At 38.1% G+C, this 24,142-nt stretch overlaps 1 protein-coding gene across 4 annotated transcripts in view; it reads left to right on the forward strand.

The window, feature by feature from the left end:
* The first annotated feature begins 268 nt into the window (after positions 1-268).
* The window catches only part of MTHFD2L (methylenetetrahydrofolate dehydrogenase (NADP+ dependent) 2 like), a 130,501-nt gene continuing 106,627 nt past the window's right edge, over positions 269-24,142 (forward strand). For 3 of the 4 annotated variants that reach the window (XM_032633352.1, XM_032633353.1, XM_032633354.1), the window contains exons 1-3: positions 269-542; positions 18,298-18,482; positions 19,102-19,224. In XM_032633352.1, coding sequence (XP_032489243.1) covers positions 400-542; positions 18,298-18,482; positions 19,102-19,224 — 451 coding nt within the window. In that variant the 5' untranslated portion in view covers positions 269-399. Of the gene's footprint in view, positions 543-2,348; positions 2,579-18,297; positions 18,483-19,101; positions 19,225-24,142 lie in introns of those variants that run through there. The other variant, XM_032633355.1, reaches the window with a different exon arrangement.

A 24,142-nucleotide genomic window follows, 5' to 3' on the forward strand; every position in this document is an offset into this window, starting at 1 on the left:
GAGCTCTGGTTTGGGAGAAAGGGGGAATGCTGCTTGAACTGATTAGACGCTTTCCCTGTGTCCTCGCTATGGGCACATCAGCAGCGTGCCCAGTGGGTGAGAAGCCTAGTCGCCGCTAGGCGACAGCGCAACCCAACAGTCTCTAGACCCACCTGCCAGTACTCTTCCCAGCTTAGGGTTTGCGTCCGGCCCCGCCCCCTGACGGTCCAGGGGTCCTTCGGCCCCGCCTCCGGCCCTCACTCGGCTCCTGGCCCCACCCGTGCGTGGTGCCCTCGGGAACCCTCGGCTGGAGGGACTCGCTCTCCCGCCGAGCCCGGTCGGGGCAGAGCCCGGCCTGCAGCTGCGAGGACCGGAGCGGCGGGAGGTGGTGCCTCTGTTCTGGAGCCGAGGTTCGCGGCCATGACAGTGTCGGCCCGTGCCTTCTGGCTGCTCCGCGGCCGCCTGGGCCGAGTGTCGGCGTTGGGCCGGAGCGCGGCGTCGCTCTTGGCGGCGCCGGGAACGGCCGGGCGCGCGTTCCGGGGCTTTCGGAGCAGCGACTTGAGGTACGAGCGCTCCCGGACGCTCGACCTCCTCGGGTCAGGGCGCTCCCGGGTGCGAAGCCGCTGGCTGTGGGAGGGGCGGCGGCCGCTGGCGCGGGCGAGGCCCTAACGCGTGAGGCCGGGGGCTCCGGGCAGCCGTGCGGCGCGGCGGGGCTGGGGGCTAGGCCGGCCTTGGCCCCGAACTTGGCTGCGGGCGGGTAGCGTCGTCCTCAAGTCAGGCAACTTGGACGTGCTCTGCGCTCTCTGGAACTGCAGCAGGTGCGGTTGAGTGACTGAGGAAGACCTTTGAGGCCCAGAGGAGAGAGGCCCTAGAAACACGTGGTCTGCTTGTTTGAAGCATTTGTTTTGGTTTGGGTTATTGTGTTTCGTAAACAAAGGAGTGGGCGATGGCCAGATGGTTTAGTAGTGTTTGAGTTTCTGACTTTCTTTGTTGGTGGTAATACTGAGGTCTTTTCCAGCTTTAAAATTCTTAATGATTTCACAAAATAAGGCATTAATCTTGACTTCTCAGTCTTTTTCTGTATGGCGCTTCTCGAATCTCTGTAGTCTTAGATTGACGTGCTCAGTCTTAGATTCACTGCATCTCTTTGGACCTTGTTGCTGGCTGGCAGATTGTGAGTATGGGTTTAACTATTCTGCACAAATAGTGCCCAGGAACACTTCACCCGTCCGTCATCTACTTGTAGCTACAAACTCAAATCTAAGAAGCTAAAAATATATTCCCTTGACCCAGAGCCAGTGAGTCCAGAAGAGATTCTGTTTTCAGACTTTAAGGGCTTCCAGTAACGTGCTTTCACTGTGGTTTCATGTGACCAGAGATTGTGTCTTACTCGTCTTTTTGTATCCCCAATGCCCAGCCAGCACTGTACCTGGAAGAAAGTAAAGATCGGCAATGTGGAAACATAGCTACTGCTGTTTTAACTTAAATTGATTAACTCTTCATTGTATATTTGGACCTTAGTCTTGAGTGACTGAAATTTAAAAAAATACTCCCTATCGGGTTTACTTTGGACGAGGTTTCTGTGGACTACTTGTCCTCCACGAGGATATGTGAAAAAATAACAGTGACTCAGAGTTCTGATTGTGGAAGCTCTCATGGTGTCTGAAAAAAGTTGCCAGTTGGTTTGGAATTATCGACTCTACAACCTAGGAAAAGCAGATTCTGTAGAATCCTATTTGTATTACAGGTTTGAAGGAATTATGCACTCTAGTCACCTTTTTTAGATAATTATTTTTGGAATTTAAGTTATTTTACGGCTTCTTTCCAGAGTAAAGGTAACCTTTTACAAATTGTATGACTTGGTTAATTTCCCTTTGTCAGCTGATGTAAATAGACAACCTCATCACCCTGTCTTCTCCAAAGACATTGAATGAGAGCCACGACAGTTAAAACCCCAGCATCTTATTGAAGCCACTTGCTACACACATGTGCCACACATACGGATAATTGAGATCTTTTAAAATTGAATTAATGACCTCTATAATTTAAAGTAATTGAGTGCAATAATTTTGGAAAGCTATTTTAATATAAAGAAGTATTGCTTTCAACCCAGCTGCTTTCAGCTCCATTTGATGCAGATTATATCTGTATAAAAATAAATAATACCTTTGATAGGTTTTAATTTTTTCAAGGCAGTACTAATTAGGTTAGGATAGGGTGGTGTTTTTGACATCCTCTTGGCACTGAGTACCATATATGAAGGTGAGGTTGGCTGTAAGGTTGAGAAACACCTGCGGACTGGTGGGTCTCGGGTGGGGAGGAATGCAGACAGTGTGTCGATGCTCATTGGTGTCTCTTTTCTCTTCTAGGACCAGCAGAGAGAAGAGATTCCATGTTCCAGAGGTCGCCACTGTCTGCCTCCCCACTTGTCCCCATCCTCAGTCATCTCTTTTAATACGTAGTGACTCATTAGTTGTCTAGTTCTTCATAGTGAATGTGGTTTAAGTCTGACATCATCCTATTGACTTAAAATTTGAGCCTTAGTGTTATTCTTTCTGAAAAGTGTCTTTGAGTTTGATAAACTCTTTCCACAATGATATTGACTGTTCTCAATTAACAGATTTATTACCAGTTTCTGGTACAGAGCCTTAAATGAAAAATGAAAAAGTATTTTTGATTTTTTATACTTTTGGCTAATTAGATACCTGTAGTAATGGAATATATAAATACTTTTTTTTTTTTTTTTTTTTTTTTGCGGTACACGGGCCTCTCACTGTTGTGGCCTCTCCCGTTGCGGAGCACAGGCCCCGGACGCGCAGGCTCAGCGGCCATGGCTCACGGGCCCAGCCGCTCCGCGGCATGTGGGATCTTCCCGGACCGGGGCACGAACCCGTGTCCCCTGCATCGGCAGGCGGACGCTCAACCACTGCGCCACCAGGGAAGCCCTATAAATACTTTTTTAGTAGAGAAGTTTCTTTTTAAATAAGCAGAATTTCAAGAAATAATGTTTGATAGAATTTGAAAATTACAAAACCTTGAGATATCATTTAATATTTATATCTCAATGGTTTCCCTTTAAAATTTGCGGTGAGTTTTTTTTCCCATTTACTCATGAAAACATAGTTATTAATTGGAAGAAAATATATTTAATGTCAAATAAATAGCCCTTCTATTTGTTGCAGCTTATTGTTTCTTAAAATGAATTACCTAAACAGCCAAAAAGTTAGAAATAAAAAGTTCTTGGTGATTAAATTTTCCAATTTTGCCTCACTGTGTGAGGAGTTTACAAATCAAAATGTACTTGGGTTTTAAACATCGCATGAGTCCGGCCCTGTGTTTTTCAGTGTTTTGAGCTGGGCAGCAGTCTGTCCCTTTCGGAGGCAAGGTTAACAGACTTTGTACATTAATGCTGTGCTCAAATCAGATTTGCAGGTGTTCTACAGCGGGGACTTCCCTAAATGCTGCTTTATTGCCTGAACTCATTTTTAGTAACTAAATGGATATCCCAAGCATTTGTTCCATACTTATGCTATTGCTCAGTATTCCAAAAAAAATTAACTTGGCAGATTTCCCCTTTTTTCCCTGTCTATGATTCCTTTCAGCATTTGCAGAATTTTGTGTACTGACCTACAGCTGTTTTTGGAAGCCTCACCTTTTCTTCGTGTCTCACTGCCAATGGCTTTATCATTTTTGCAGCTAGGCCAGCATTTTAAAAGACTAAATTTTTGGAGCTAGTAAGAGATAAGCGGTTTATGTTATTTAAATAATAATGTCTTGTAGAGTGGATAGTTTAATAATTTTAAAAAGACAAATTTTATTTATAAGGCTGTTCATTTTTCTTCAGACTCTCTCCTCTAGTACTTACTCAGTTTCTCTCTCCGCTATATAATTATTTGGTTTAAAGATCCTTTTATCCTCATGTGAAGCTCGAAGGACCCAGACTCCAGTTAGGACCATTAGTAAAGCTGATTTTCTTTAGCATTATATCAACGAAGATAGAGTTAGTCCCAGTGACTAGCAAAGGCAGTTTCTCAAAGGCATATTTTATTTTACTGGCAAATATAGTGTGATTTTCCTATCTTAATGCCTTACCTATTCTAATGAAAATGAGATATGATAGTTTTTATTTCTAAGCAGTTCTTTTGTCATTTAAAATTTAGAACTAAAAGTTTCACCATTTAGTATCTTATTATTAGTTTTATGTCTGTGTCCCAGCTGTTCAGAGATAATGTGTTCTAACGTAATGTCTCCAAAATCAAGTTTTCTGATTAAAATGGATCAATAGATGAACAAAGGAGACTAATACTAATCTCAGATCTTGTTACTCAGTCATGGTTTTAGTAATAATTTAGCAGTTTCTTTAATGACCCATATCTTTGTTTTTCACATGTTTTGAAGTTATATTATCCTTTCATGTTAATACCCTGATGGGATGATAAAAATAGCAGGAAAGAAACCCACCAGATTATCTTCCATGGTTACATACTCTTAATGGAATTCAGTGGAGCTCAATGAAGATTTTTTTTTTTTAATTAATTAATTTATTTATTTATGGCTGTGTTGGGTCTTCATTTCTGTGCAAGGACTTTCTCTAGTTGTGACAAGCGGAGGCCACTCTTCATCGCACACGCAGGCTCAGTAATTGTGGCTCACGGGCCCAGCCGCTCCGCGGCACGTGGGATCCTCCCAGACCAGGGCTCGAACCCGTGTCCCCTGCACTGGCAGGCAGACCCTCAACCACTGTGCCACCAGGGAAGCCCAATGAAGATTTTTTAAAATAGTTTGGCTTAGGGGCGATTAAGTTGTGAAAGGATGCTTAAAGACATGGGAGCTTGGGTGAAATCTGAACTGTCAATGATTAATTTAGGATAAATTAATGATTAGTAATAAGTGAGTTTTACTATTAAGAAGTGCAATTTGGACCAGAAAAACCCCACCTAATTTGTGTATGGAATATAATCCAAACCTAAATTAGTGTCAAAGGAGAACCCAGGGTTGGATAGTATCCAAGAAGGCTTATCCAGCTCTTCCACTTGATATTACATCATATGCATTTTCTGTGTTGCCATTTTTTTTTTTTTTTTTTTTTTGCGGTACACGGGCCTCTCACTGTTGTGGCCTCTCCCGTTGCGGAGCACAGGCTCCGGACGTGCAGGCTCAGCGGCCATGGCTCACGGGCCCAGCCGCTCCGCGGCATGTGGGATCTTCCCGGACCGGGGCATGAACCTGTGTCCCCTGCATCGGCAGGCGGACCCCCAACCACTGCACCACCAGGGAAGCCCTAGCAGACCTCTTAAATGCTCAGCAGGACCAGATTTCTGCAGGGATATGGAATTTAGTTCCTGGGCTTGGAATGTGCTTTCTCTTACTCTCCCACCACCTATCTTTTCAGCTGACTAGTTCTGTTCATATTTCTGGTGTCTGCTTAAATATCACCTCCCCACAGGGGCCTTCCCCGACAGCTAAAGCTACTTGTTTTCCCTGTTGTTGTCTTGTAACACCCACTGCTTCTCCTATTTCTCACAGCTCATACAAACACAAATATATGACATACACACACACGTGCATATATAATTAAATGTGTTTAAAGTGGTTTCTCTTACTAAATGGAAAGCTCCGTGTGGTGAGAGATAGTACTGTCTATCGCCACCAGGGAAGCCCTTGCCATTGTTTTTGTTAACATTTTATTGACTGCATCATATTAAGTCAAGTGGCCATTAACCTACCTAACCATCTTGCTGTTGTTTACTGTCTAGTCCTTGAAACATGAAATAATTTACTCTCAGATTCAGGTCATGTTCTTGTCAACATCATACCAGCCAGGTTTGTTCACTTAATGATCCGAACTCTACTTGGGTTTCTATAATTACTTTCATTAAAGAATGTGCCTAGAGCCAAGAGACTATTCAAAGATTCGTAATTCTAAAGTGAGGGCATATTATAGTTTAAAATATATGTTTCCTCTTCCCACTTCAGCTCTTTATCATTAACTCTGCAATGAATATCATCTTGCCTTTGAATAATCCAGTTGTATTGTTGAAAAATAAATTCTTATTAATATTTAAGGGAACATTAAATAACTTGTCCAAGATAACACAATAAATAAATGAAGACAGGATTTGAATCTGCATGATCTATCCAGTGCTTTACTCTACAAGCAATTTATAATTGTTGACATATCTCCCTCTTGCTTTTCCTCTTTCTGAAAGCTCTTATTAAATCCTGTAGAACTTTTGTGAATCAAGAAAACTGATTTTGCATATAAATCTTAAAAATTATCTAGTTAGATTTCCTTAATACAGGGTATCTCTTAGCCTGGGACTTAATGGATAGAATTTAGGGGATCCCTAAAGTTAGATGGGAGGTCACTGACTCTAATAAACTTAGCATTTTCTTCAGTGTTGAATGTTGGCCTTAAACCACAGTAATATTAGTAGTACTTATGATATTGCCAGTGAAAACATAGATATTTTAATAACATTTGATGCAGAGATCTCAAAACATCATATACACTCACCACTACTTTGATATTATGGTAGTAATTAGACTTGCCACTAGATCCTTGTATTTAACACTTAAAAAAGAAAAGTGATAACAATATTTTAATAAAATTGGTTTCCTTGTAAACCTGTGTATTTTATGTTAAACATTTAAAAAAGATTGTTCTGAGAAGATGTACATCGGATTCAACAGACTGCCCAAGGGTTCTCATGGTACAAACTTTAGCATCTAAGATGTTTTCTGCAAAAATCATGGATGTTTAGGTTGCTGCTTATGTTCTAAGTTACAGGTTAGGGTCCTGAAAGAGTTAACTTACAAAATTGAATAACAGAATCACACATCATGAAAAACACTTGCTTTACTTTTTTTGACTTATAAAAGTATAATTTCTGATAAAATTACTTCACGGTGTAAGATAGTATCTAGGATGTGAAATGAAATGTTTTTAAAAGGCCATAAACTTAACATTTCTAAGTATTAATTTACTTAAAAAAAATTCACTTACTTCGAATAGCTCCCTAGTACTACTGACTGGTTGGTTTTATTCAATATGTAATTTTGCCCTGGTTCCCTTGAGTTTGTTTCATTTCTATTGTATAGTTAATATGAACTCAGAATCTTAAAATTATGTTCTAAGATACAAAGCAATTAAACTATGCTAAGGACTTGCAGAGATATTTGAATTGCTAATGACTGTATTTGGCTTTTTCATCTTTATAGATCATAAAACAGTTTATTGCATCTCTAATTAAAGTTGTGGTTGAAAATGAGATTGAAACGTAGATGCAGAAGCAAGATGTGAAGTATACAAATTAAATACACTGTTGATCTTGAGCAGATTTTTTTATTTTACTGTTTTGTGAAGGAGTATTTAGATACACAAGAGAAGTAGTGATTTTTTTCCTCCTGTTTACTACTTTGTTTTAGTTAAACTAAATTAACTTCATTTAATTCTAGGAATTATAAATTTAATTAATTCTTGGAACTGTAGATTCCAGTTGGATGGTTGCAGTTTATTTTCTGGAAAGTAAATAGGTAAATAAGCTCATAGAAACAACACTAAATGTTGATGGCTTTTTAGTTGCATATTACTTCTGGTTCTCTGAATATGTCTCCATCTGTTACTTAACAGAAACTAGGAGAGCCATTTTTACAAATCAGCCAATCAACTCTTAGCCAACCATTCCCATTATATAGATGAGGAAATTGCGTGCCTTTGAAAGCAGTTACGAGACTTGTCCAACTTCATTATAGCTGCTAAGGGTGAACCAGGGCTGACACTCGGTACTACTGTCTTTGGGTGAGTAATTTGTACTGCATTTGCTGCTCTACGTCTAACTCTCCTCCCTAGCCCCTTCATTATGATTTATTCTTTCCTAATGAAGCCATATTTAGTGCTAGCCCAGAAATGGAGGGGAGAATAAAGCGCTGAAAGGGAGAGCTCCTTGTTCTGCCTTCTTTGGGGGTGACTTGCAACATTTCTGCCTTTGCAAGAGATGTCACCTGAGCAAGTAATGACAGGGTGCATTGTGTGAAAGATATCTAAGGGGTCAAATTGACTTCACTTTTGATGTGTATTAATGGCAATGTCAGTATATAATTTTTTGATGAAACCACATTTTTAAGAGTAGAAAAACCCCATTAAAGTAATGAAAATTACATATTTAGAATATTTATTGACTTATATTAGTCGACCTATAAGAGTTCTATTGAAAACTATTTTCAAAATTAACACTTAAAAATATAATTTATACCCTTATACATTAAAACAATTAAAATTTTTAATATTAATTTTATATTAACACATTTACATTTTTATGTTAATTATGTGACTGTTAACTTTTAACATATGACACATTCTTGGTACATATACATACAGTTGACCCTTGAACAATGCAGGGGTTCGGGATGCTGACCCTCCAGAGAGTTAAAAATCTTCACAGGTAGCCCTCTATTTGCAGTTCTGCCTTCTCAGTTTCAACCAACTGAGAATCGTGTTGTACTACGGTACCTAGTTAATAAGAAAAATCTATGTATAAGTGGACCCATACTGTTCAAACCCATGTTGTTCAAGGGCAACTGAACTTGAATCAGTTTCTTAGCCATATCTTCATTTAATGCCTTGATACTGATAATTTTCTGGAAAAAAACCCAAACTTATGCTTAATTTAAAAATTAAATTTGCTGTTTTCTTATAAGTTGCAAATTACTCCTTTCTTTAGACAGTAGTATTTTTAGTTTTAAAAATACTTTCTCTACAGATGCTAAAGCACCTGGTAAACTCAGAGCAAACTCTTCTAAATTGAACATAGTCTCAGTTGTAGTTTTTTTCATGAAGATGTTTCAGCCTAAATATTTTCACAAGTGCTATTTTCATGTCTCATTTCAAAGTACCTTTCTTTGACAAATATTTAAGATAAAAGTCATCAAATAAGTTGTATCTATTTATGATTTTTAAAATATTTTACCATATTTAGATGCAGTAAAATGATAGGTCTTCTCAATTATGTTCCATTACATTGCAAAATATAAATTTATTCAGTGAAAAATAGGAGAGTCATCAAAAGTTCTTCCCACAAATTGGGATATTTTAAATTGGGATTATAGATGTATTTGTTTACTAAGTCTGTCATAAAGTACCACAAACTAGATGGCTTTGTGAAGGAGGGGATACTCCCCTTTTTTTCCTCTTAGTTCTTTTAGCTGGCAATTAAAATGACATAAACAGATTAACGAGAGAAAACCAAATTTATTAAGTACATAAGGGAATTCACATAAACATGAAGAATTCCAAAGATAGTAAGGCAAGATGAGGTATATATGTTATTCTGGACTAAGGAAAAGAAGGTTAGGGTCTGGGACTTAAAAGTAAGGTAATTCACAGGAAGATGAAAAGAGTTAATGTTCGGTGAACAAACGTTTGCTGGATCATCTAGAGACAGTGGGACTCAGAGAGGACTTTGATCAAAAATAGGCCTTGCTAGGTTCCTGCTTGTCTACCACACGTAGTTCATACTTTAGAATGGTTATCTGTTGTGATAGCTCCTTCCTGGAACGAGCCTTCTATCTTAAGTTCTTTTGGGCATTTAGGGGGAAGTTCAGAGGTTTCTTCTGGAGTGTATTAGGCCTTGGCTATTTTCAGCTGGAAATAATCTGCATGCCAGAGTGGCACAACTTGGGACAGCTTGCCCTGAACCCCATCAGTTTAATTAATTAATTAAATTTATTTTTTGGCTGCATTGGGTCTTCGTTGCTGTGTGCGGGCTTTCTCTGGTTGCTACAAGTGGGGGCTACTCTTCGTTGCGGTGCGTGGGCTTCTCATTGCAGTGGCTTCTCTTGTGGAGCACGGGCTCTAGGCGCTGCGGGCTCAGTAGTTGTGGCTCGCGACCCCATCAGTTTAAAGCAACAGAAACTTATCCTCACACCCGTGGAGGCTAGAAGTCTGAAATCAAGGAATCTGCAGAGCCATGCTCTCCTAGCGTCTTGTTGCTGGCAATCCTTGGTTTTCCTTCACTTATAGCTGCGTAACCCCAACTCTGCCTCTGTGGTCATATGGCCATCTTGCCTCTGTGTCTTCATGTGGAGTTCTGTCTTCTCTTCTTCTAAGGACAGCAGTCATATTGGATTTATGGTCCATTCCGCTCCAGTATGACTTTATCTACATCATAATTACATCAGCAAATACCTTATTTCCAAATAAGGTCACAGCCACAGGTACCAGGAATTAGGATTTGAACATATCTTTTTGGGGACACAATTCAACCCACAACAATAGAACTTCAAAATTGCTTGTATATTGTTTGAGGCATCATTGTTTAATTAGCTCAGTACTTCCCTTGCTTTTGAAGGGGTACATTTCTGTTTGTAAGCTTTGGTTTCGGTATTTGCAATTCACTAAAAGTTTCAAATCTGAAGCCCCCCCACCGCCCGCCATGTCTTGGACTATTTTTTGAATATGTTAACAATTTCCAACAGAGTTTGAAAAAAATGCAACACTTTTAGGTCTTTTTGGCTCATTTACAAAATAGATTTTTAAACACTTATTTCTAAAATCTGATGTAGGCAATGAAGAGAGAGTACATTCAAGTTTTTGTATTCAATATAAACTTCACAATCGCTTTGTAATTTAGTTACAATAAGTGAGTTTATGTGTACAATATTTTTTAATTTATCAATTTATACTTTAGTTGGTAGATTATAGCTCGTTTGCATACAATTATGGATATCTTGCTCCATGACCAGTTTCAAGCACATATGCTTCATAGGTTTCTTTATATTGAAAGTAGCTGACCATCTATCAAGAATACTAGAGTGTGGGGCTTCCGTGGTGGCGCAATGGTTGAGAGTCTGCCTGCCGATGCAGGGGACGCGGGTTCGTGCCCCGGTCCGGGAGGATCCCGCATGCCGCGGGGCAGCTGGGCCTGTGGGCCATGGCCGCTCAGCCTGCACGTCCGGAGCCTGTGCTCCATGACGGGAGAGGCCGCAATGGTGAGAGGCCCGCGTACCGCAAAAAAAAAAACAAAAAAGAATACTAGAGTGGGGATTCCTGCTTTGAGAATGATGGGGGCATAAATCAGTGGTTCTTAACTGAGGCTTGGCAGAACCACTTTTTAGATCTTTTTGTTAAACCCTGTGAGATTTTTAGATCTAGCCTGTAGAGAGCCTCAAAAAGTTCCTGGCAGTTCCTTAGCCAGTCTGTCTCATCAACTGTGAGTACTGTTGTGTTCTGTAAAAGAAATTTTGTCAGAGATGAAGGTTTTCTTAAGAGACAAAAGTACAAACTCTAGAGGCAAAGATGGTTTTCACATTAGAATTAAGAACTTTTCATCAAAAGTAACCATATAATAAGTGAAAACACAAGCCACATACAGGTGATACTTGATACATAGGTATACTTGATACAAGATTAGTGTTCAGAATGCATAAATAACTACTAAGAATTAGGTACAAGTTAATAATCCATTAGAAAAATGGTCAATGAAGAGGAACAGGCATCCCATAGAAGAGGAACTCCAAATGGCCAATAAACCTATAAGACATCCAACCTCTAGTAATTAGGGAAATGCATAGTAAAACCACAACAAAATGACATTTAGCTAATTGGTTAATTTGAAAACTTTGACAATATCAAGGAAGTAGTGCAATAGAAATTCTTAAACACTACTGGTGGACTTATAAATTAGTGCAACCACTTTGGAAACAGGTTGGCATAAATTGAACACACATAAATGTATCTTATAGCAATTCCATCCCTGGGTGTAAACCTTAGAGAAATATTATAATGTTGCATGTTATTTTGTATTTATATCATATGTAAATGTGATATATATCATATATATCATATATTATACATTATCATATATAGTATACATATGTATATTATTATATTACATTATATTATAAATGTATATTATTATATTCTTAATATTTATAGATATAAACATTAGGTTAAATGATAAAAGAAAGGAATGGAAAGGAAAGCAATGCAATTATAAACCCAAATTTCAGGATTGTGTTTAACTCTATGGGAGAAGATCAGATTTTGGTAGAGGAGGATTACAAAGACAATTTCAATGACAATGGTAATATCTTTCTTAAACTGGGTGGTAAGTTTATTAATTTTACTATTATTTTTTCTTTTCATGTGTTTTATAGATATTTTGCATCTACTCACTTTTAATATAATTCAAGATCTGTTTTGATAGCACTTTAAAATATTCTAAGATAGAAAGACAAATATCCAGAATACTAACCTATCTCACCATTTTATTTTATTTATATTTCTTTTTAATCTTTAGCCATATGCATGCACATTTTAAGTTACAGTTATGTACCTACAATTTTTCATTTAATTTCTTCACTTAATTTTATGCAATGAGCATTTTCACATATTGCTGTTTTTATAATTTTCAGTGGCTGCATAGTAACTCCAACAAATTATAATACAATAAACAGTTTAACTCCGATAATTCCACAAATATTTGATAAACACAATGTGCAAAATACTCTTAGGTATTAAGGATGTCATCGTAAATATAAGCTTCCTGTCCTACACAGCTTAGAGTATAGTCGGGGAGACAGTAATTTTAACAAGGCCTTAAGATACTACATGAGGGTAAAAGCTGGGTGCTGTGGGCACTCATATAAGAGGCAGATCCCCAGGTTGAAGTGGTCAGAGAACATTTCCCAGAGTCCTTTCCAAGCTGAGACTTGAGGACTGTGTGGGAGTGAAGGAGGAACAGATTTGGTAGGGATGTTAGAGAAGTGAGAAGGAGGATGAAGAGTGTTTCAGATCGAGGGAATAGTGTATGTGAAGACCCAGAAGTGAGAACCAGAAGTGAGCACAGGTGATAAATTTAAATGTAGCTATGTGTAGTGTGGGACTTGGTGAGCACAGGGAAGCTAAAGAAAGCTCATGCAGGGGCGTGTAAGCTACAGGATGTTTGGATTTGAGTTAAAACTTCCTTTCCTTAGTTTTTCATGTCAAAAATTTGGGAGTCATATTTGATTTCTTTTTCTCACACCCTATACCCAATCTCAGTAAATTCCAGTGGCTCCACCCTCCATATAGATTCAGAATCAGACTACTTAGCATCTCCACTGCTACCCCCCTTGCCCAAGCCACCCTCATCTCTTGCCTGGGATACCACACTAGCCTCTTAACTGGTGTCCCCACTTGCCCCTTCCTCCCATAGTCTCTCCTCCACATTTTAACCAGTTATCACTGAATAATGAAAATCAGGTCATGAAAATCAGGTCAAAATTTCTAAATGGCTTTCTTTCTCGTAATAAAAGCCAACGTCCTTCTGAATGCCTGTAGGACCCTATGTGATCTGATGTCACACTACTTCTCTGACTTTATGTCCTGTTCTGGTCCATTTGTTCTTTCTACTGTAGCCACTGGCCTTTCTATTCATCAAACATACCAGGCACATTCTTGCCTAACGTTCTTTGTACTTGCGGTGTATTTTCCTTAGCCTAAATTCCTTTCTCCAGATAACCACATAACATATTCCTTCATTTCCTTCATTTCTGCTCAGATGTTACTCGATTAATCAGAGAAGTGACACCTTAACCAACCTATGTAAAATGGTAACTCTGGCCTCCAGATGTGCCTTTTTTTTTTTTTCCATGTTTCACACATGATATGTTAAATATCATAGAATACTGCCTGGCACATAAATGGTTTTCAATATGTATTTATTAAATTAATAAAAACTGGACATGTAGTGCAGTCTTAACAAGGGAACTGATATGATTCCATTTGGAAAATCACTCTGGCTGCAGTGTGGAAGATGGACTGGCAGAGATGGAGACTTGAGCCAGGCTGAATTCTTAGGAGTTGTGTGCTTCTGGGGCTGAACATTTGAGTGGTTGCTGATACGTAACATTTTTCAACAATACGCATGTTGAAAGAAACCTCATTTCTTTATTCACTGAAGTCTATATGAGCTATTAATGTGTGTGTTTACCATTTCTTCCAGCATATGGACTGATACAGGCATTCTCCCATTGGGCCTCCACTAAGTCCGGGTTGCTTCATTTATCCTTATATTGTGTCTCCCATAGAGCCGGGCTTGCTGAGGCTCTGCAGTGACTGAGGGAATCAGTGGGATGGGCCAGCTGCTGCTGAAAATGCTTTAAGTCCCTATTCATAATTGGGTGGCAGTCTTTTGGGTGTTTACCCATAAATACCAACTAGGCCAGGCCATGTCAGCTATAATTAGCAAGCTGAATTAGCACATCAGTACTATAATGTAAAGTAAGCCCTGTCACCTCAGACCCCAACAAAAAATGTGCAGTCAGGTTTAATCTGTAGGTACATTGTCTTTTTGGAAGTCAGGAATCAGTTTATGCCATTGTCATCTGACATTCTCAGGGTCACACAGCTTGTAGTGTCTAGGCCATAATAATCCTGGATTATGTTCAGTTGTTGCCAGTTTCACACTAACCTATGACTAAATCATTGTGTTTAACAGAGAATCAGCTAATAAAACATGTAAGCAGCTGCATTGCTATTCATATGCTATAGAATGCAACATGGAGCTCAGATGGTTTTATATTTTAAAATACAAATGTATGTTCTTTACTATAAGAGTGACTTCTAGTCTATTAGCAGATAAACTTGCTTCTGTAGCAGAGTATTTTACCTATCTGAATATTGCTGACACAATTTAATTTTTGGAAAGTTTTTTTTTTTTTACTACCTGAAATTGTTTGCCATATCTGCAGCCCTTAGTACTTGTTAACATAGGAGGTCCTTGTTTTCTTAGTATTAAAAGTCCACTTAAATGAATCAATAACAAATGAGCAACAGGAATTCAAAGTAGATAGTGAAAACAGTTCATTATTTAATCCTGAAAAATAAAATTTAAGCTCAAAAGTGAATGTATTTTATCTTAACTTGATTTAGTCTAATAATTATGTACAAAGACACAAATTACAAAAGCTCACTCAAGAAATGCCAGGTAACCTGAAGAGCCCTCTTTGTATTAAAAAAATTAAATTTGGAGTTTTAAACCTCACCACAAAGAAAGCTCCAGGACCAGATGGCTTCACAAGTGAATTCTACAAACATTTAAGGAAGAAGTAATACTGATTCTATACAAACTCTTCTGGAAATGTGAAGAGGATGGAATACTTCCTAAGTCATTCTATGAGGGCAGTAACCATATACCAAAACCATACAAAGACAGTACAAGGAAAGAAAACTACAAATATCTGCCATGTATATAGCTGCAAAATTTTTTTAAAAATTGATGAAATCCACAATATCTGGAAAGGATATGTGGGAGGTTTATCCCAGGAATGCAAGGTTGGTTTAACATTTGAAAATTAACGTTATTTACCATATTAAGAGTCTAAAACCAAAAAAACCATTTGATCATATGATCATCTCAATTGACACAGAAAAAGTATTCAGCAGTATCCTGATATAAAGTCTCTTCAAACTAAGATAGAACTAAGCCATAAAACTAAATGCATAACCTAAACCCATAAAACTTCTAGAAGGAAACATGGGAGAAAACCTTTGTTACGTTGAGTTAAGCAAGTATTTCTTACGCACAATACCACAAGCATGATCCATAAATGGAAAATTGATTAAAATACATCAAAATTGAGAACTTATCATACAAAAACACAGTTAAGAGAATGAAAAGGTAAAGCATAGACTTGGAGAAAGTATTTCAAATTATATATCTGATAAAGGACTTGAATCTAGGATATATGAAGAACTCTCAAAACTCAATAAGGAAATGACCTTTTAAACAAAGGGCAAAAAATTAAATTACACAATTCACCAAAGAAGATAGGCATATGAAAAAAATATGCACATAAAAAAAATGCTCAACATCATCATTCATTAGGGGAATGCAAATTAAAAGCACAGTCAGATACTATCATATATCCACTAGAATATCTAAAATTTAAAAGACCGACCATATCAAGGGATAGCAAGTATGTGGAACAACTGGAACTCACATATACTTCTTGCAGAAATGTAGAATGGTACAACCAGTTTGGAAAGCGGATTGACAGTTTCTTACACATTTAAACATATACCATATGATCCAGCCATTCTAGTCCTAGATATTTGCTCGAGACATGAAAGTATATGTGCATACAGTCACTTGTACATGAATGATTGTAGCAGCTTTATTTGTCATGACTAAAAACTGGAAACAACACACGTATATCTGTCAATAATTAAATGGATATACACAATTTGATATATCCTTACAATGGAAAACTTCTCAGCAATAAAAGGAGATGCACTATTGATACATACAACAGCATGAATGAATTTTAATTATGCTAAGTGAAAGTAGCTAGATGAGAAGGAGCATGTAGTGCGTGATTCCATTTTTATAAAACTCGTGATAATACCAACTAATATATAGTGACAGGAAGCAGACCAGTGTTGTCTGGAGGCATGGCAGGGACAGATAGAATGGTGAGATTGCAAAGGGTTACCAGGAAACTTCTGAGGGGGATGGATGTTTTCATTTTCTTGATTGTGGTGATGGTTTCTCAGATATACACATACACTAAAACGTCAAACTTTTCGCTTTAAATATATGCAGTTTATTGTATATCAATTATACTGTAATAAAACTATTACAAAATTAAGACAGCGGAGCAAGATTGATACACTGCATTTACCATGACCTTCCATGTCTTGAAAGTGGAAAGTAGACAAAATTAGAATCAAAAGTAGAGTTTACTTGTAATTGTATTATCTAACCAATGTGTATTTGCTCAGTTAATTGTTTACCCATGGTTATGATTATTATTGAAATATACTTTTGTGTTGAACTGAAGAAGTAGTTTTCAAACACGATCATGCACAGGAATACCTGTGGGGACCCGTTAGATGTGCAGATTCCCAGGCTCTCTCCCCTCTCCCAGGGATTCCAAATCATGGGTGTGGTCTTGGGGTCTAGGAATATGCAAGTTCAGTAAGGTTCCCAGGCAATTTTGACGTATGTATCCATAGACCATATTTCAGAATCACTTCTTAGCAGAACATTGTTTACATCAGAATTGTTTGAATCTGGATGAACTCTGTGGACCACTGGTGCCAGGTTGATATGGAATATTCTTGATCTGGTCTATGTAAGTGTACATCAACCTATTAGAGAGGGGGGTTGACTTATTTGGAAGGGGCAGCAAGTTTGCATTTTGTTTGTGCTGGCTGATATTCATGATAACTGCTCTCACTAGAACATAGAAAATGTACAGGTGCTTGAAAAAATTAAGTTGCTATAAGGTTTTTCTTTCCTCCTTTTCTTCTCCTTCACAATATTCATTGACCTGCTTTTGATATTTTGTGTAATATTCATGTGCTATAGATCATGCTTTCACCAGGCCTTTCAATAGTGAAAGGACAGGGGCCCCAGGAGGAAGGAACCATCTTTTACTTTATCAGGTACCTTTAAAAACTAAACATGCAGTAGGAGCAACATTAATTCACCACTTTTAAGTTTGAGATCATGGAGAGCAGGAAAACCTTCCCATAAGGCATTTTTTGTGCCTTTCCAGAGATAGATTTATGTCATCTATCAAAGTATAGTACTTCTTACCTGCTTAAGCACTTAAAAACTGCCAGGAAGTAATGTTTTGTGCAGTTTTTCTATTAGAAATGATGCCATGGTGTGGGTGTTTGGGTAGGGGGGCAACTGAGCCTTACTTACTGGCCTGGTCCCCACAGTAATCAATGACAAGCATGGCAAGACTGGCAGCTGTCATCACAGTTGTCCTTGTCCTGGAGCTGAGGGATAAAATGTTTCCTTTAGTAAGTGAGAAGAGTTGTGTAGTACGGAGCTCATGACTTCAGGGTCTTGTACAGGATATTCTATTAAGAGTGAACTGGCTTTGCCTTTGGGTCAAAAGGCTATGGGGCCACGTATATACACCATGGCCTGGAGCTTTGAAGATGGGTGCTAGTTTTAACTAGACTGTGCTGATCTGTCTCTTCTGAAAAAAATAGCAGAGCTTTTAATACAGCCAATATTATAGAGCCAATATTCTAGAACTTTAGTATGTGGTTTGATAATTGAAATATATATATGTAAAAGTTATGTATACTATAGAGTGTAATGCAGAACTAAAAAGCAGAGTTGGACTCCTTTAAAAAATTATAAATATATTTTTGAACCTGAAGAATGAGTGTCAAATATACCTGAAAGAAATCAAATCTTGGTTGCTCACTTGGGGAATCATAAATGTTTTGTTCACTCCTGTACTTTAAATTTATGTGGTTGAATATTCCTTATTGCCTTTTTAGTACTACGTTTATTCCTTTGTTTTCCACAGACATGACGCAATTATTATCTCAGGAACTGAAATGGCCAAACAAATCCAGAAAGAAATACAGCGAGGTGTGGAATCTTGGATTTCTCTTGGGAATAGAAGACCTCACCTCAGTATCATTTTAGTGGGTGATAACCCAGCAAGCCACACATACGTCAGGAAGAAGATCAAAGCTGCTGCTGCCGTAGGTGGGGACATGTTTTAGTTGTACTTGTTAATAGATAATGTTTTCTGGTTTTACTTCAAAGTGTGATAATTATGAATGATAATTGTCAACTAAGTGCTATTTGAATGACATGTATTATTATTATTATTTATTATAGATTTAGTTACCGAAGTTTATATTCATTTCTTACTTTTTCTTCAAATTTCTTATTGAATCAATTCAATGTGATTTCAGATCTTATGGTGAGATGTGAGAGCAACATGTTAACATTTAAAGGGCCTGTTTTTTTGCTTTAATCACGTGATAAACCTGGCTAGTTCACTCAGCCGAACTTGGCCTAATAGTGGTGGTGGTGGTATTGGTATTCTTACTCTCTTCAAATCCACTAACAGTAGCTTATCACAGATGAGCATGATTTGCTAAATGGGTTACTGGGCCAAAGAATGCATGTGAATCACGAGAAAGCATCTGTACTATTTGAAAATTCCCTCCTGATGGTGCTTAGAACATCATTTTTGTAGAAGGGCCTTTTCTTCCAGTGGGATAGGAGCAGAGGGAACCGATCACACATTGTGTAAGACACCATCAATGAAAAAACACATCTTTGTTAAAGTGACTTTCTGTACTTGTTTTTCTTCCAGGTATCTGTAGTGAGATCATTCTAAAACCTAAGGATGTTTCTCAGGAAGAACTTTTGGATATAACCAATCAATTGAACATGGACCCAAGAGTCAGTGGTATATTAGTTCAGTTGCCACTGCCAGGTACATAATGCTCTTCTATATGCCCGGTTTGGTTAGGAGCAATCTTTTCAACATTATATCATGACACTGCAAATAATTTATAAAATATGTTCAGAAGGGGATAGCTATTATATTAGCATGCAGTAGGTGGCAATTTCTGAATGACGTTTACAGTGACTGAAAACTGTGAAAGAAAAATTTAGGCTTTGGCAATACATCCAGTTCTTGTTTTGCACAATAGTGTAAAACCATGAAAATGACTAAGTTGAAACTGGACAAAGCAAATCAATAAGAGAATAACAATTGTTCTGTGACCTTTAAAATGTTTTCTCAAAACACTAAAAACTCTCTTACTGTGGTTTATAAATATATAAGGAAATGAAAAATAGTAAAATTAATATTTATTCAGTACACTGTAATTTAAAACATTAGAAACATTGAGAATTAAAGTATTACTTCATTGCCAAAATCTTGTCAAGAGGAGTTTGAACAGTTACTTGCCTTCTTCTCATCATACGACTTATTATATGGAGCAGGCATCTTTTCTATGCCTTGGTGAATTGAACTGTCAAATTCTTTTTAAGTTTGGATCAACTTCCATTTTGTCCTTTGTCCTTTCAGTCATGAGATATCTCTGAGAGTTTCTTTAATGTGAAGTTTTGTTCTGGTGTCACTTCCTCTGGGGCGTTGTCATCCTTTTTGTCACAATCACGTTCCTCATTTATTTTGATCAGTTTGCCTTCACGAAGTTCTTATGGCTGCATAGCTACATTGCTCCAAAGGGCACGGTGTCAACATTCCAGGGTCATCCCCTATTTCTCGTACAACCCATTTACATTCAGTTAGAATCCTGTTGAAGCGACTTTATCTTGTTTTTTACATTCATGGCTCTTACCTTCTTGCTGGCCTAGGTCTCTTCTATCCTTGCTTTGCTGTCACCATCTTCAGGTCTTCTATTCACATCCAATTTCATTTCCAGCATCATCACGTTTTATTTCTTTGTTGCACTTTCATCTTTATGGGCTAATAGCCTCTTTTGATGACTCACTTTTGTGAAATGTCAAGCGAGTTTATCACTGGAACACAAGGAAGCAACATGATTTGCTGTCTGCGTTTGAACTGAATAACAGATGTGCAGTGACCAAGCACTGACAGACTTTGAAAGAAGTGACATGTTAGTCACTGATCATGATGCTCATCTGTTATTTACATAGTGATTTTTGGACCAAAGAGCTAGCAGCTCTTATATAATTAGTCACAGTTAATATGCCATGATAACTGAAATTTGAACTGTGTTGTTGGAAGGCTGCTGTTATTTGACTAAATTGTGGCTCTGAAATTTGTACATATTTCAATGAGCAAGGCAAGGACTGCCTGAATATTATAGATTACAGTAGTTTTGTGCAGTTTTGAGTTCTTCTGTAAGTTCTGACTTGCTGAAAGTAAAGCTGTACGATGTTATCACCTGGGATCTTTGTATGGTATTAATTTTTAATTTATCCAATGATATAACTTAATATCTTAGTATATGTTATAACATTTATGGTATTTAAATTACACCCAAAATTCACATTTCTAATTCTTTTCCTCCAATATGGCTGCATTTAAAAAAATCAGAATGTTGGAAAGGATGTTAGAAGTTATCAGGGTTCCCCTCAAAATGCTTCTGACAGATAATACTATAGATTCATCATGTTAAAATTAGCATAGTGATTTATCCCGTACTTTTATAACTACAAAATGAATTCAACACATACAGCATACTCATTTGATATCATAGGAAATTAAGGTCTAGAAAATATCAGGGGTATATTAACATCACAAATCTGTTTTTTTTGTTTGTTTGTTTGTTTTTTGCCGTACGCGGGTCTCTCACTGTTGTGGCCTCTCCCGTTGCGGAGCACAGGCTCCGGACGCGCAGGCTCAGCGGCCGTGGCCCACGGGGCCAGCCACTCCGCGGCATGTGGGATCTTCCCGGACCGGGGCATGAACCCGTGTCCCCTGCATCAGCAGGCGGACTCTCAACCACTGCGCCACCAGGGAAGCCCTGTCCAAAATTTTTGACATTGGGTTTAAACCCAGTTGTTTGGCTCATGCAAAAAAAGAATCTTTTTTTTTTTTGTACTGTGTTTGCCAAGCAATCTTCTTGTGGTGTGCAGTTTTTAAATTTCCCCCACTTATATTTGTATTACATTCAAATCATTATAGAAAACATATCACATTTCCAAATATCTAGTTTGTCTTCAAAAATTAAATTCATGTCTGTAGAAATTTTACCCCTTTATGGGCAATATTCCTTTTTGTTAAATTTATTAACAGTTTGCCACTAGATGGCACTAGTGATCTGTCTGTACGAAAATAAATTGAGTCCTGTGTTCATTTTAGAAGGTGAGAAGCCTAGAGCTAAAGGAATGATAACAAATATTTGGATGCTTTGAGAGAGGGCAATTTTCTATCTAGCTGAAAAGAAAAGCCAATAATATACAAAATAACAGTGACTAAAATGTGTTACGTTAAGCATGTATTATGTCTTAGGCACTTCACATTAGTTGATTCGTTGGATCCTCACAGTAACCCAATGGTGGTGGAGCTATTATGATGTACATTTTACTGATGATGGATTTAAAGTACAGAGAGGTTAGGTAACTTCCTCTAAGATCACAGAGCTGGTAATTGAGCTGGGATGTGAATCCAGGCAGACTGGTCCCTCATGCCATTACTGTTATGTTACCACCCCCACCAGCATGCTGTGTTAGCTAGTGGGTAATGTGTGCTTACTAGGTGACAGGTATTCTTTTATATGGATGATTTTATTTAGTCCTCAAAACAGCCTTATGAGTAAGAATTACCTTCTTCATTTTACAGATCAGGAGACTCTATTTTACTTAACCTACATTATACTGGGACATATAGTTTGTTGGTTACTAGAAAAAGTTGGATAAAGTAGGAAATCATAAAACAATGCATTTTACCTTAAACATTGTATTATGACATAAAGTATTTATATATTAATTCATCAATCTTTTGATGTAGGTTGTTGGGGAGGAAAGTTTCCTCTTCCCTTCTAGGTTCTTCTGGCTGGTGACCTGAGATAGATTCACAGGAGAAAAACAAACAAAAGTTTAATAACATGTGTACTTGGGAGAGACCCAGGAAAACTGAGTAACTCGCCAAAATGGCTGAAGCTTTCACCTTAAATACGATCTTCAGCTAAAGACAAAAGATTCAGCTAAAGACAAAAGAACATGTTGGGCGTAGTGGTTTGGGACTTCAAAGGGGAGGAAAGCAATTCACCTGGAGATGCAAAAGCAGATGTTTGCTGGGCCATGCAGGGGCATTGGGACACAGAGTGGACTTTGATGTCTAGGCGCTGCTGAGTTTCCCCCAACACAACTAGTCCATTTTCTTTGCAGATATTTCTGGAGATACCTCTATTCTAGGAATAGGTCCTTTATCTAAATTCTTTAGGCAGCTAATGGGGAGGTAAAAACACAGATTTACTTAGTCTTCTGTTTCTTAAAAATAATCAGCCTAAAATAATCCTCATGCCAAAGAGACATTTTGGGGTGGCAAATTGTGCTTCCCTACAAGATCCGAGTCTCTATGGAACCAACTGTTTGGAATTTTGTGTTATCTTCTGGCATTAATAATACCTATGAATCACTGCCTATAATTTTCAGTTTGAGATAAAACTAAGTGAAAATTCATCTATATATATTTTTTTAAAATTTATTTCTATTTATTTTTGGCTGCATTGGGTCTTCACTGCTGAGCGCAGGCTTTCTCTAATTGCAGCGAGCAGGGGCTACTCTTTGTTGCAGTGTGCAGACTTCTCATTGCAGTGGCTTCTCTTGTTGGCGGAGCAAGGGCTCTAGGTGCGTGGGCTTCAGTAGTTGTGGCTCATGGGCGTAGTTGCTCCGCGGCATGTGGGATCTTCCCGGACCAGGGCTTGAACCCGTGTCCCCTGCATTGACAGGGGGATTCTTAACCACTGCACCACCAAGGAAGCCCCCCATCTATATTTTTAAAGTGTTTCCCAGTGTTCATGGTTGTCTTGTCCTTATCTAAGTCATTATTAATTCTTTTTAATTCTCGAGTCTTTTGAGAACATTCAACCTAGTATTCATAGACATAACAACTGTTTGTTTGTACTGTTTTAATTAAATCACATAATTTACTGGAACTGGCAAAAACAGGTTGAGAAATACACACACTTGTCTCTTGATTATCATGAAACTCTACTGGTAGGTGCAGGAGTAGTTTATTAATGACATTCTGATACTCTTTCAACAAGCCCTGGGCATCAAGGGCTTTAAGAAGACGTGGAGATCATTAGTCATTCTGATAGGTTGTGTTGGGGAAGGGCAGATTTCCCCTCTATCTCTCTTGAGTTCTGTGGCTGGACTACTACACAAGACAGATTAACAGGAGAAAAAGAAACAAACTTTAACTTATGCACATGGAGGTCCCACAGTCATGGGACCTAGGAAGTGGCCAAAGCAGGCAGCTTTTATACTTTTTAGACAAACAAACAATAAATTTGTGAGGAATTCACAGGACAAAGAAAATTAGGCTTTGGGTGCTTAATTAGTGAAGAATCTAAGCAGAGTTTGAGTTTGGGATGGTAAACTAAAGGAGTAACAAGTTTTGTTTATATAAGTTTCTCGCCCCAAATTCCCTACCTCTGGAAATCAGGGTGTCCTACCTTCAGATGCAAGGAGTGCACCTTTCATGAGAGATTTATTTCCTACTTTCAAGGAGACAGAGCGGAAGGTCAGAGTGTCCCTCTTAGAATGGCTCTTTCTTAAGTAACCAATTCAAAATAATTAATATGCCATTGAAGCGTATTTTGGCATGGCCTGCCCTGAGCCCCAACAGTTGGCTATGTGCAAGTGGATTGAAATAACCTCTCTCCGGTGCATATCTTATAAGATTTTCA

This window comes from Phocoena sinus, chromosome 5, assembly GCF_008692025.1.
Source record: "Phocoena sinus isolate mPhoSin1 chromosome 5, mPhoSin1.pri, whole genome shotgun sequence".
NCBI lineage: Eukaryota > Metazoa > Chordata > Mammalia > Artiodactyla > Phocoenidae > Phocoena > Phocoena sinus.